Source organism: Solanum pennellii, chromosome 5 (genome assembly GCF_001406875.1).
Source record: "Solanum pennellii chromosome 5, SPENNV200".
Classification (NCBI taxonomy): domain Eukaryota; kingdom Viridiplantae; phylum Streptophyta; class Magnoliopsida; order Solanales; family Solanaceae; genus Solanum; species Solanum pennellii.
Window position 1 is genome coordinate 76,916,260 of NC_028641.1, and position 10,398 is coordinate 76,926,657.

General features: G+C 38.7%; 2 protein-coding genes across 3 annotated transcripts; one reads left to right on the forward strand and one right to left on the reverse strand.

Moving 5' to 3' along the window:
* LOC107020489 (nuclear pore complex protein NUP1-like) lies at positions 1 to 8,335 on the forward strand. Of its 2 annotated transcripts, XM_015220879.2 has the most exons (9): positions 1 to 372; positions 1,226 to 1,272; positions 1,560 to 1,675; positions 2,620 to 2,722; positions 2,822 to 3,124; positions 3,208 to 3,294; positions 3,388 to 4,011; positions 4,529 to 4,911; positions 5,615 to 8,335. In XM_015220879.2, the coding sequence occupies exons 1-9, from the start codon at positions 84 to 86 to the stop codon at positions 7,956 to 7,958; spliced, it is 4,296 nt and encodes a 1,431-aa protein (XP_015076365.1). In that variant the 5' UTR covers positions 1 to 83; the 3' UTR covers positions 7,959 to 8,335. The 2 variants fall into 2 exon arrangements, with proteins under 2 accessions (XP_015076365.1, XP_015076366.1); XM_015220880.2 differs by lacking the exons at positions 1 to 372; positions 1,226 to 1,272; positions 1,560 to 1,675; positions 2,620 to 2,722 and having other exon boundaries at positions 2,982 to 3,124; positions 3,372 to 4,011.
* An 805-nt stretch (positions 8,336 to 9,140) lies between these two features.
* LOC114077367 (RING-H2 finger protein ATL70-like) lies at positions 9,141 to 10,185 on the reverse strand. Its single transcript, XM_027917338.1, has one exon. The coding sequence runs from the start codon at positions 10,048 to 10,050 to the stop codon at positions 9,502 to 9,504; it is 549 nt and encodes a 182-aa protein (XP_027773139.1). The 5' UTR covers positions 10,051 to 10,185; the 3' UTR covers positions 9,141 to 9,501.
* Between the last annotated feature and the right edge of the window lie 213 nt (positions 10,186 to 10,398).

Here is a 10,398-nt window from a genome sequence, read left to right on the forward strand (position 1 = left end):
CATCCATAAAAATAAAACCCTAATTTCCCCCACATTTTTCCCCTTTTTTTCCCTCGTCTTTTACTCTCGGTGGTTTTGAATAAATGGCGGCGGCGGGAGACGGCAGACCGGCGAGTTCCTCAGCCTACGAAGGCGGAGGAGCTGGAGGAAAGTTCCGGAGACGACCTTTCCGTAAGAATCAAACTACTCCTTACGATCGACCACCGACTGACCTCCGGAACCCTAGTTGGCTCACAAAGCTCGTTGTCGATCCTGCCACGAAGCTCATCACTTCCGGTGCTCGACGGTTCTTTTCTTCGATCTTCCAGAAACGTCTTACCCCTGCTCCGACACCATTACCACTACCTCCGATGCCATTGCCACCTCCTCCAGGTTCTGATTTACACATTTCTGTACTGGACTATGCTTATTTGGATTGTTTGGAATTTGCTCTGGTTTGATGTTTGTTCTGTAGCAGGATTACATTTGTTTAGTCAAAAAGTTGTAATTTTTTTCCTCTTATGTTTAGGGGAGCTTGATAGAGTGTGATCTGTATTAAATAGATTTGTGTAATGAATTACAGATAGTTTGATATGGAGCTTTTATGGTACTGGTTGTTAAGTTTGTCTTGTTGAATAACAGAATGCTATTGCATCAAATTTGGTTGGTTTATCAATGCTTAGAAATGAGGCGGTAAGTAGTAGTAGTAGTTGTTTGTCCAGAAAGCAGAATGCTTTTAATGATTTTCATTTTGTCTCAAAGAGTCAAAACACGTAGTTTCACGTGTTCAGTTGGTATATCTAGTTGGAAAGCTTGCTTTTTTTCCCCTTCGATGAATTTTGAAAAAATATTTTAAAAAGTTAGTCCTATGCTGCACACACTTTTCTGTATGATCTATTGTATGTGATTTTGTGTTTGCTATGTATTTGTTTGTTATTCTGTTGCGTGACATTTGGGTTTTTTAAAAAATAAATTTTCTACTGTGTTTAGTAAAGACTAACGAGATGTGTGCTACCTCTTTTCCTTAAAAAAGAAAAAAAGATTTGCTTTTCTAGGTTTGTGTTGGGCCAATTGAGCAAAGTGAAGATAGCGGATTTATATACTAACCCCGCGTAATTTTGCTCGAAGTCATTTCATGACATTTATTAGTTGAACATCTTGCTATGAACTTCATTTGTTTCTTCATTTCAATTAAATTTTACGTCAGACTTTAGTTAAGACCTGGATTCCTTTTTCATATAAGCAGAAGCAAGACAAGAATCAAAGGATGTGCAGCAGGAGTCTTGTCTTAATGTAAGTTCATCATGCATAATTCTTGTGCTCAGAGCTTCTGAAATCTGGTGCTTATGTATTTTATTTTTCACGTGTTTGGATCACATGAATTGTCCATCTTCCTAGAAACAGCAACTTTTTTCGTTTCCTTAGGCATATATTTATTTTGATGGTCCAATGTCCACGAAAGTTCAATCGTTTTATTTATTAAGAACAATTACTTGTTATGAATATTTAGTATAGTTGAACCTGATAAGAGTTGCCCCATTGTTCCTTTCCTTCTGGAACAATTCTTCCTCTTGATGAAGGATCATGCTGGAGCAGTCGTAGCCACTGGACATGAAGTTTGCAAAGCTGCATGCAGTTCTGAGGATGGTGCATTCTCAGAGCTTGAGCAACTGTTGAAACAAAAGACATTCAGCAGGTAAGCTTTGTGATAACGTAGCAGTTGTTAGACTTATCTTTTATTTCAGGTTTCGGTGGCTCTACGTGTTTATCAAATGTAAATTCACTGCCACTGGTACATGCTCTATCAGTGGTTAATACTGTCATTATATTCTGGTGTGCATTTTCATATCGATGAACAATAGAAAACTGGAAGCCATAAATTTGATCTTGCTGTTTCCTCAGACTTTGGGTCAATTTAAAGGTATTAACACGAGATATGTGTGGCGGGCATTTGTTACAGATTCAAATCCTTCTTGGTTTTGGTTTAAGTGAAGAAGGGTAGATTAGCTGGACAATTGTTCAGTTGAATTTCGAAGCTGTAAACAACCCATTTCTTGATCATAAAAATTTCTTCTTTTACTTGCTATATGTTTTTATTCCTAGTAAATTGCTCTTTTGTTAATAACCGCTTTGTCTGGGCCAGTTTGCGCGTCCCTCATTTAATTTCACTGTACCTGCTACCTCCCACCACCACCAGCACATGTATCGTGTGATTCCGTCCATCAAGTAGTAAATTGCTTTTTTTTTTTTCTCATTTAGATTAAACAATTTCTTTTGAACTCTAAAATCGTTATCTGTCTGAACATTATATTCTTGATGTTGGCCTCAATTCAGGTCATCTGTTTCTGGATGAAGGGTTAGTTAAGATACATGCTGGTTTTCTAGCATCCTTTTTTGTCTTAGCCACTACTTTATAGAGCTAACCCTTGATCATCCTTATTAGGTACTTTTAGAGTTTTAGTCAATTTATGGGAGACTGACATTCTTATAGGAACCAATGAAGTTAGAAATCTGGTTCCATTGAATTGACTTTCAGGCAGGACTTACCTAAAAGAAGAAGAAGAAGAATTAATTAGTACATTGATTTTTGGTTTCAAAGTGGCTTATGGTGTTCACTAATATGAGATGTGGTGGGTGCAGAGATGAAATTGACCGCTTGACAGAACTTTTGCGTTCCAAAGCTGTAGATACCCCTGCTGGGAATGATAAGGGTGCTGTTGCTACTCCTGTCACAAGTTCAAGAGTAAGATGAATGCTTGTTTGGGTCCTCGACATATTAGCTTTGTTACAAGTATGTATATGTTGGATCAGTCTCTGACATAAATGTGGTTGATGGTTCCAGGTCCCTAAAGGGAATGTTGCATCTGCTGCTGAACTTGCAAAAGCTTACATGGACACTAGGCCATCAAAGGTGTCACCGACAATTCTTAGTTCGCAAAGTCAAGTTGTGAGAGTAGATACACCGGTGCTAAAAAGTGTTTCATATTCCCAAAATTTGCCTATTGCACCAGTGACTACAAAGACTGCTGGTCTTGTTGGGGTCCGAGCAAATGGATTTACCCCTCCAAGGTCTCGTGGAAGATCTGCAATATATCACATGGCTCGCGCGCCATACTCCAGACTTCGTCTAACTGATGGTCAAATGGTGCATATGCTTTTCTGTGTACTTAAGTGTTGGAAATTTTTTAATTTGTTAGAATATTTTATTTAACTTTGTTCCTCTATCAGGCAAGTAGCTCCACACATAATGCTTATAGCGGGCCTTCTTTATCTGAGTCAGTCTTGGAGCATGATGGATATTTTGGCTCTAAACAGGTATTGATTACAAATCACTGTGGTATTGAGCTGATTTGCATTCTTTACTTGTATTGCCATCTGTGAGTGAATTTCAGTTTTTTCCTCTTTCAGCCCCTCAAACGGAGAAGTTCTGCTCTGGAAGATGATATCGGCTCTGTTGGCCCCATTCGTAGGACTCGACAGAAACCAAATCTCCTATCACATGGAATTTCACGTCCTAATCTTGGAGGAGTTGCTTCTGCTGCTGCTGACGTGCCTACAAGGTATGCTCACATCTCTTCCAATCCCAGTGAGACAGCTGCAAAGATATTGGAGCATCTTGAAAATCTGACTCCAAAGGAGAAGTCATCAGAATCAAGACTAACTGCAGGGAGTGATAAGACACCCAAGAAATTGTCACCAAACATGCTTCACGGGCAAGCTCTTAGAAGCTTGGAGTCTTTGGATTCTCCCAAGCTGCTACAGAGTGCTCAAGACAGCCATAAGTTGGAAAATTGGTCTGAGGTTATCCCAACCAATGATCATGATTCTAGTTTGCAGAAGCAAGGCGTAATTGAACAACATCGGCAAAATGAATCTATTAACAGGCCAACTGTTGTACCAAAGAAAAATGAAAAAAATTCATTTGAAGATGCTCAACATGCTCAACCAGGTGTGGAAACTGCTGATTCACTGGATAAGAAGTCTTCAGTTCAACCTCAGAAGAAGCATGCTTTTAGGATGAGTGCACTTGAGGTTCATTCCCATTTTTTCAACTTATTTGTGGTCTTTGACTGTCTTTACTTGCTTTGAATTGGAGTCTTACTGTGTTACAACAAATTTGGGCCTTGTCGGTGCATCTTCTGGATAATTGCGAACATCTTGCTCTTTGTATTGTACTTTTCAGACTATTTGTGGTGGTGCAATGGTGATTTCTCTTTAGACCGATTCCTTCTATTTCATTTGTGGTGGTGCAATGGCAATTTCTATGTGGACCAATATCTTATTAGTGTTTTCTTTCATTGTAACTGACATGTTATGTGAGTCTAATTAACATCTTACCTTCTTTGCAATCAAATACAGTCGCATAAAATGCATTGAAGGGAGTACTAGTGCTTCATGACCATTACCCATCTAAATTTTTGACTATTTGCTTGTTTAGTTTTGTTCATCGGTATCTTTGTCAAGATTCTTTTGTAAGCCTGAGGATTTACTGACAATAACCAATTTAGTTCATAGTCATTTTGTTTTACTGTTATTCTCGTCTTTACAGGATTCATTCGAGATGGATGAGGATATAAACTTTGACAATCCTGCCTCTCAATTGGCTGAAGGAAGAGATAAGATGGGTATATCTGGTGCTGAAAAGAAGTCTCTGTCTACCGATGAAGCCCTGAACAAACCTGCTGCTCTTTCTGAAACAAATGCTACCCTGGGGATTTTGAACAAAAGAAATGATATGAAGGCTCCTGATGCTGCTCTTATCAGCATCAGCAGCCCCAGTTTCCTGTCCAGTTCTGATTCCCAGTCACCCGAGGTTGTTGCACCATCATTTGGGTTAAACAAATCAAAGGAGTCGAGTGGTGACAAGGTTCCAGCTCTTCTATTTTCATCATCATTTCCTCTCTCAGGGTTAAAGCCAGAAAGCTCAAGCAGGTTAGTTCCTACTTTATCAAATTCCAAGGATATGTTTTTAATTGTTATTACTTTTGTTACTATGTTCTACAATGCATTTGTGTCTACAATGATAGCAGATACAAAGCTAGCAAGTCTAGAAATGTCATGATATATTTTGTTTTGTTCTTTTAACCGTCAAAATGTAGGCACTTGGGGTTCCTTATATTTTGCACAATGTGAACATCTTAAGCTCTTGTGACTTACACTCCACCACACTCTAGAAATTCTTTTTGATGTGATTGATGCAAATCTAGGAGAAAGTAACACAAAAGTAGTTACTGTTAGACGAAATCTTGTGATATTTTTAACCTTCAAAATTGTAGGCACTTGGGGTTCCACATATCTTGCTGTGTAAAAATCTTAAGCTCTTCTTACCACGCTAGAGATTCTTTTGATGTGATTGATGAAAACCTAGGAGAAAATAAATATTACTGGTAATTACTGTCAAGTATGACCATAAGATTGCAAGGTCAATCACTTGTTAAAAGAAGTATAGTAGTTGAATTTTGTTTGCTGAGGAGTGGCAAAGAAGACTTTAAGCTGAGAACAAATAATGAAGAACTTTAAAATGCTATTCAGCCTTCTGTAGTGAAGGAAATTAGTGTGAATTCCTTTGCGTTTTATGCACCCTTTTCTGGTACTACTTGAAGGCAGTTATCAATTTTTTCCTCTTTATCTGCAGCTTATCAAACCCTGCTTTTGGCCTGGCTGGTGCTTCATTGGAACTCTTTGAGTCAGATAACTCACAGAAGGATGGAAAAAGCAATGAGAAATTAGAACCTTTATTATCTGGTTTATCACCTTCACCTTTATTTGCTGCTCCATCAAGCACTTCTACCTTCAGTAATGGACAGTTCGCACCTAGTCCTGCTATCTCAGCCACTTCTCTCTTGGCATCAAGTAATTCCCCAAAGGATGTTCAGTCTTACAGTTCAAGTGAGGTTGCCCATTCCACAAGCATTTCAGCTGCTGTTGGTGGTGGTCTGTTTGGTTTTGCTGCAGCATCTTCAGTATCAACTGAACCTCTTACCAAATCTGGGCCCTCTGAAGTTCCATCAATGGTGTCAACGCTATCAACAGCTTCCACTGCAGACAATGCAGACCTGAAAGCCAAAGCAGCTAATTCTGACAATTTGAGTAGCAGTTCACCTTTTGCGGGCTCATCATTTGCATCTACAAGTCCTGGAAATAGTATTTTTGGTTTTAGTTCATCAGGAATGTCTACAGTTACTACAGCTAGTGACCAATCTCAGAGTTCCGTTTTCAGCACTGGAGCTCAGTCACTTGTTAGTGCTCAAACTTCTCTCACTGGATCAGACAATACCAGAGTCTCACAGAGTGTTCCTGCTCATTTTGGGTCATCTACTACATCACCAGTAGTGGGCAATTCCGGAATGACATCTTTCTCCTCTGTCGGTTCTGCTTCAAGTAATACTGGCATCGTTTCTGCTGCTGCTTCAGATAGCAACCCCGTTGGCTCCAGCGCTGCTGCCGTTGGAAATTTTAGTTTTGGGGCAAGTTCTTCAACCTCATCTACGATGAGCAGTTCTGTCGGACCTAGCAGTGGGACAGCTCAGCTGTCGTTCACTTTTGGTGCTAGTCCGGCAGTTCATGCAGCCACCACTGCACTTGCTACTTCCAGCAATGCTACTTCTGCTATATTTAGTTTTGGTAATAATTCTTCATCTTCCTCGGCAAATGCCGTCGACACCTCTACCCGCCCTAGTCCTAGCACATTTAATTTTGGTGGTAGTTCTTCAGCTTCCTCATTGAAGAGTGTCGGCATGTCTAATAGTGCTGCTCCTGGAATATTTAGTTTTGGTGGTGGTTCTTCAGCTTCTTCAACCAATGCTGTTGGCACCTCCACAAATGCTACTCCTTCTGTATTTAGTTTTGGTGGTGGTTCTTCAGCTCCTTCAACCAATACTATCAGCACCTCCACCAATGCTACTCCTGGTGTATTTAGTTTTGGTGGTGGTTCTTCAGCTTCTTCCACCAATACTGTCAGCACCTCCACCAATGCTACTCCTGGTGTATTTACTTTTGGTGGTGGTTCTTCAGCTTCTTCCACCAATACTGTCAGCACCTCCACCAATGCTACTCCTGGTGTATTTAGTTTTGGTGGTGGTTCTTCAGCTTCTTCAACCAATACTGTCAGCACCTCCACAAATGCTACTCCTGGTGTATTTAGTTTTGGTGGTAACTCTTCGGCTTCCCCAACAAATACTGTCAGCACCTCTACCAGTGCTACCACTGGCATATTTAATTTTGGTGCTAGTTCTTCCGTTCCGTCAACAAATACTGTCAGTACCTCCACTAGTGCTGCCCCTGGCGTATTCAGTTTTGGTGCTAGCTCCTCAGTTCCGTCAACAAATGCTGTCAATGCCTCCAGCACAGTTAGTCCTAGTCCATTTGCTTTTGGTGCCAGCTCTGCCTCTTCACAAACTTCCAGTGCTGCTGGAATTTTAGGTTCCAATTGGCAGGCCCCCAAGTCTCCTGGCTTTAGTTCCCCATTTAGTTCTGCTACCCCTACTGCATTTGCATTTGGAGCATCTTCATCTTCTTTTACTCCTCCAGCCACCACTGCTGCTGTCTTTGGATCAGCACCCAGTACCCCTAGTGGACCATCCTTTCCATTTGGTTCAACATCTTTGACAAATCCGTCTACACAGTCCATATTTGGGAACTCTACTTCTCCTTTTACTGCTTCCCCTGGGAATAATAACCAGATGAGCATGGAAGACAGCATGGCCGAGGACACTATGCATTCATCTTCCCCTGCAGTTGCTTTTGGTCAACCTTCTGTCTCGCCCACACCTGGCGGTTTCATGTTTGGTTCAACACCTAATCCATTCCAGTTTGGTGGCCAGCAGAATCAGGCAGCTGCTGCTGCTCAGAATCCATCTCCATTTGCAGCATCAGGCAGTTTAGGTGCTGGAGGGAGTTTCTCATTGGGTAGCAATGGTCCTGACAAATCAGGTCGAAAGATTGTCAAAATTAATAGAAATAAGAACAGAAGGAAGTGAAGCAGTTGGCAACAACATTGGATCTTCATGGTAGATATTGTTGGCAAGATGATTAATTTCTCAATGATCTATCAGCAGCCATGGTTTATGGGTTTGCGCAATTCTCTTTTTTCTTTTTTAAATTTCGCGCCATTGTAGATCTGTATCTCCAGTAAGTGAAGATCTTGTAATTCTATCATCTTTCTTGGCATAAAATGTCACAATTTTGGGCAACATTTCTTTGGTTAAGTGGTTGTAATTGTATCAGTAAGGGGCTGTTAGAGGGTTAGCCTTTGCTTTTTCTTTCTATAAATTCGTCTTATGTACTTGTAACATAATAAGGAAATGTTTGTTTCTGTATGGATATCTCTTTCTATCGAGGACTTATTTTCGATTTTCATCATAATCGTAAATCAATATTGCAGATTAACGTTACGTGATTTCTTCTCACCAGTTTAAATTTTGATGATCAGAGCTACCTGGACGCAGTGCACCTACCCAATGGATGGTGTATGGAGCTACTCAATAGCAGGTACCTAATAGAATAATCGCGTAATAGAATAATCGCGTAAATTCTCTGGAGATTACTTGGACAAAATATATTACTCCATTTAATACTATATTTGCCAGATTATTTATTTAAATTACCCTTTCAAGAAAAGAACAACTTATTTTGAAATAGAAAATATGTTATGCTTAAACCAAAATTTAAGAAATGAACATATATTCTTTGAATGTAAATGCATGTAATAACCAATCGATTAAGAATTGCTTGGCAGTTAGCACTAGGCACATATACTCAGCCTTTGACTACAAGCTATTTGAAACAATATCTAACTGAACGTTTATACGAAACAAACTATCTGCTCAAGGTAGGTGTAAGGTTTGTGTAACCCTCTTAGATTCGATTTGTGGATATTCATCGGGTATGTTGGAGTTAAAGAACACTTATTATTAACTGTAGTTAAGTTCTTAATTATACTTTATATAAAATCAAATTTAATGCATTTATTTGTGTGATGTATCTGTCGAGTTTAGTTGGGATAATATTTTTCCGCAATATTGTGCTTGCTTAAAATAAAATTCTGTACTACATATGGTTCATACGGTTCTATAATATAAACAAGAAATAAATCATTAAAATTGAAGAAAATGAAAGATTTAGGACTGTGCAAAACTCCCTTTTGTAGGACATCATCAATATATGTACAACTTTCAATGATATAAGTGGATCATTTACATACAAGAATAAGGAAAGAAAAAAGGCCAAAAAGAGAGAAGAAAAAAAAAAAAACACCAACTATGGTGATGGACTCGGCTCGAAAAAGACTTACTCACACCAGATATTTACATTATACCACGGTTGTGTGATAGCCATAATTAAATAATAATAACTTAATGTGCAAAACATTTATGTTGATTGGACTATCCTGTAGAAATGTTGTCACACTCGTATTCAAAATTTATATAAATTTTGAAGGATATGATACACATCCATTAACATTTTTCAAGAGTCGAAGCAACAGAACAGAACATCAGGTGCGAGTAAATTTTTTCCGACTCATCAACTTGGCCTTGTTGTTGCCAAAGGAACCACCTCAGCCAAAGGAGTAGGCAAAGGAGATGGAAAAGGAGAACTTCTACAATTTGGACAAGTAGGGTGAAGTCTAAGCCAAGGGTCAATACATTTGACATGAAAAATATGGTGACAATCAGGCAAAAGTCTAAGTTTGTCATTGTCTTTATAATCAACCAAACAAATTGAACAACCAGAAGACATTAAAAAATCCCTTTTGTTGTGACTCTTGGCTTGTGAATAAAGTAATTTTGGATAATTTCTCAATGTTGTTTCATCAAGACCTTGTTGAATGAAAACCAATTGATTTTCAACTATACTTGTGTTGGTTATATTGTTGTTGACAATATTATGTGAAGAGGAATTATTGGTACTTGATCTTTTTCCAATATATAAGTAAGAAGAATAGGTGATGAGTATAAGTATAACAAGGATTAATAGGGAAAATCCAATGCCATATCCATAATTTTCAAAGTTTTTTTCACCTAAGTAATGATCTTGAGTATCTTCAATGCCATCTCCTATTGTGTTGTTCATGATCCAGATACGAGTGTTCTTGAAGAGAAAATCGTGAAGAAAAAAAAACACAAAGATTTTTAAAATTTGATTTTTTTTTTGTTGGGGTGGAAAATTGTAGAGGAAAATTTGGGCTTTTTGGGTACTTTTTGGAGTCTTGAGGAAAGGGTGATATGTGTAGCTATTGAATGTTTTATAGATACTATATAGTATATGAATATAAGAGAACCTTTTATGTCATGAAGGATTAAGCAACATAAAAAGAGTGTTGTTTAGGCAAAAAAGGTTCTTTTTTTTTCTTTTTTGTTCTTTTAAACTTTTATTGGTGTGGTGGAAAGGGATTTTCTTTTGTTTGGGGGGGTGGGGGGT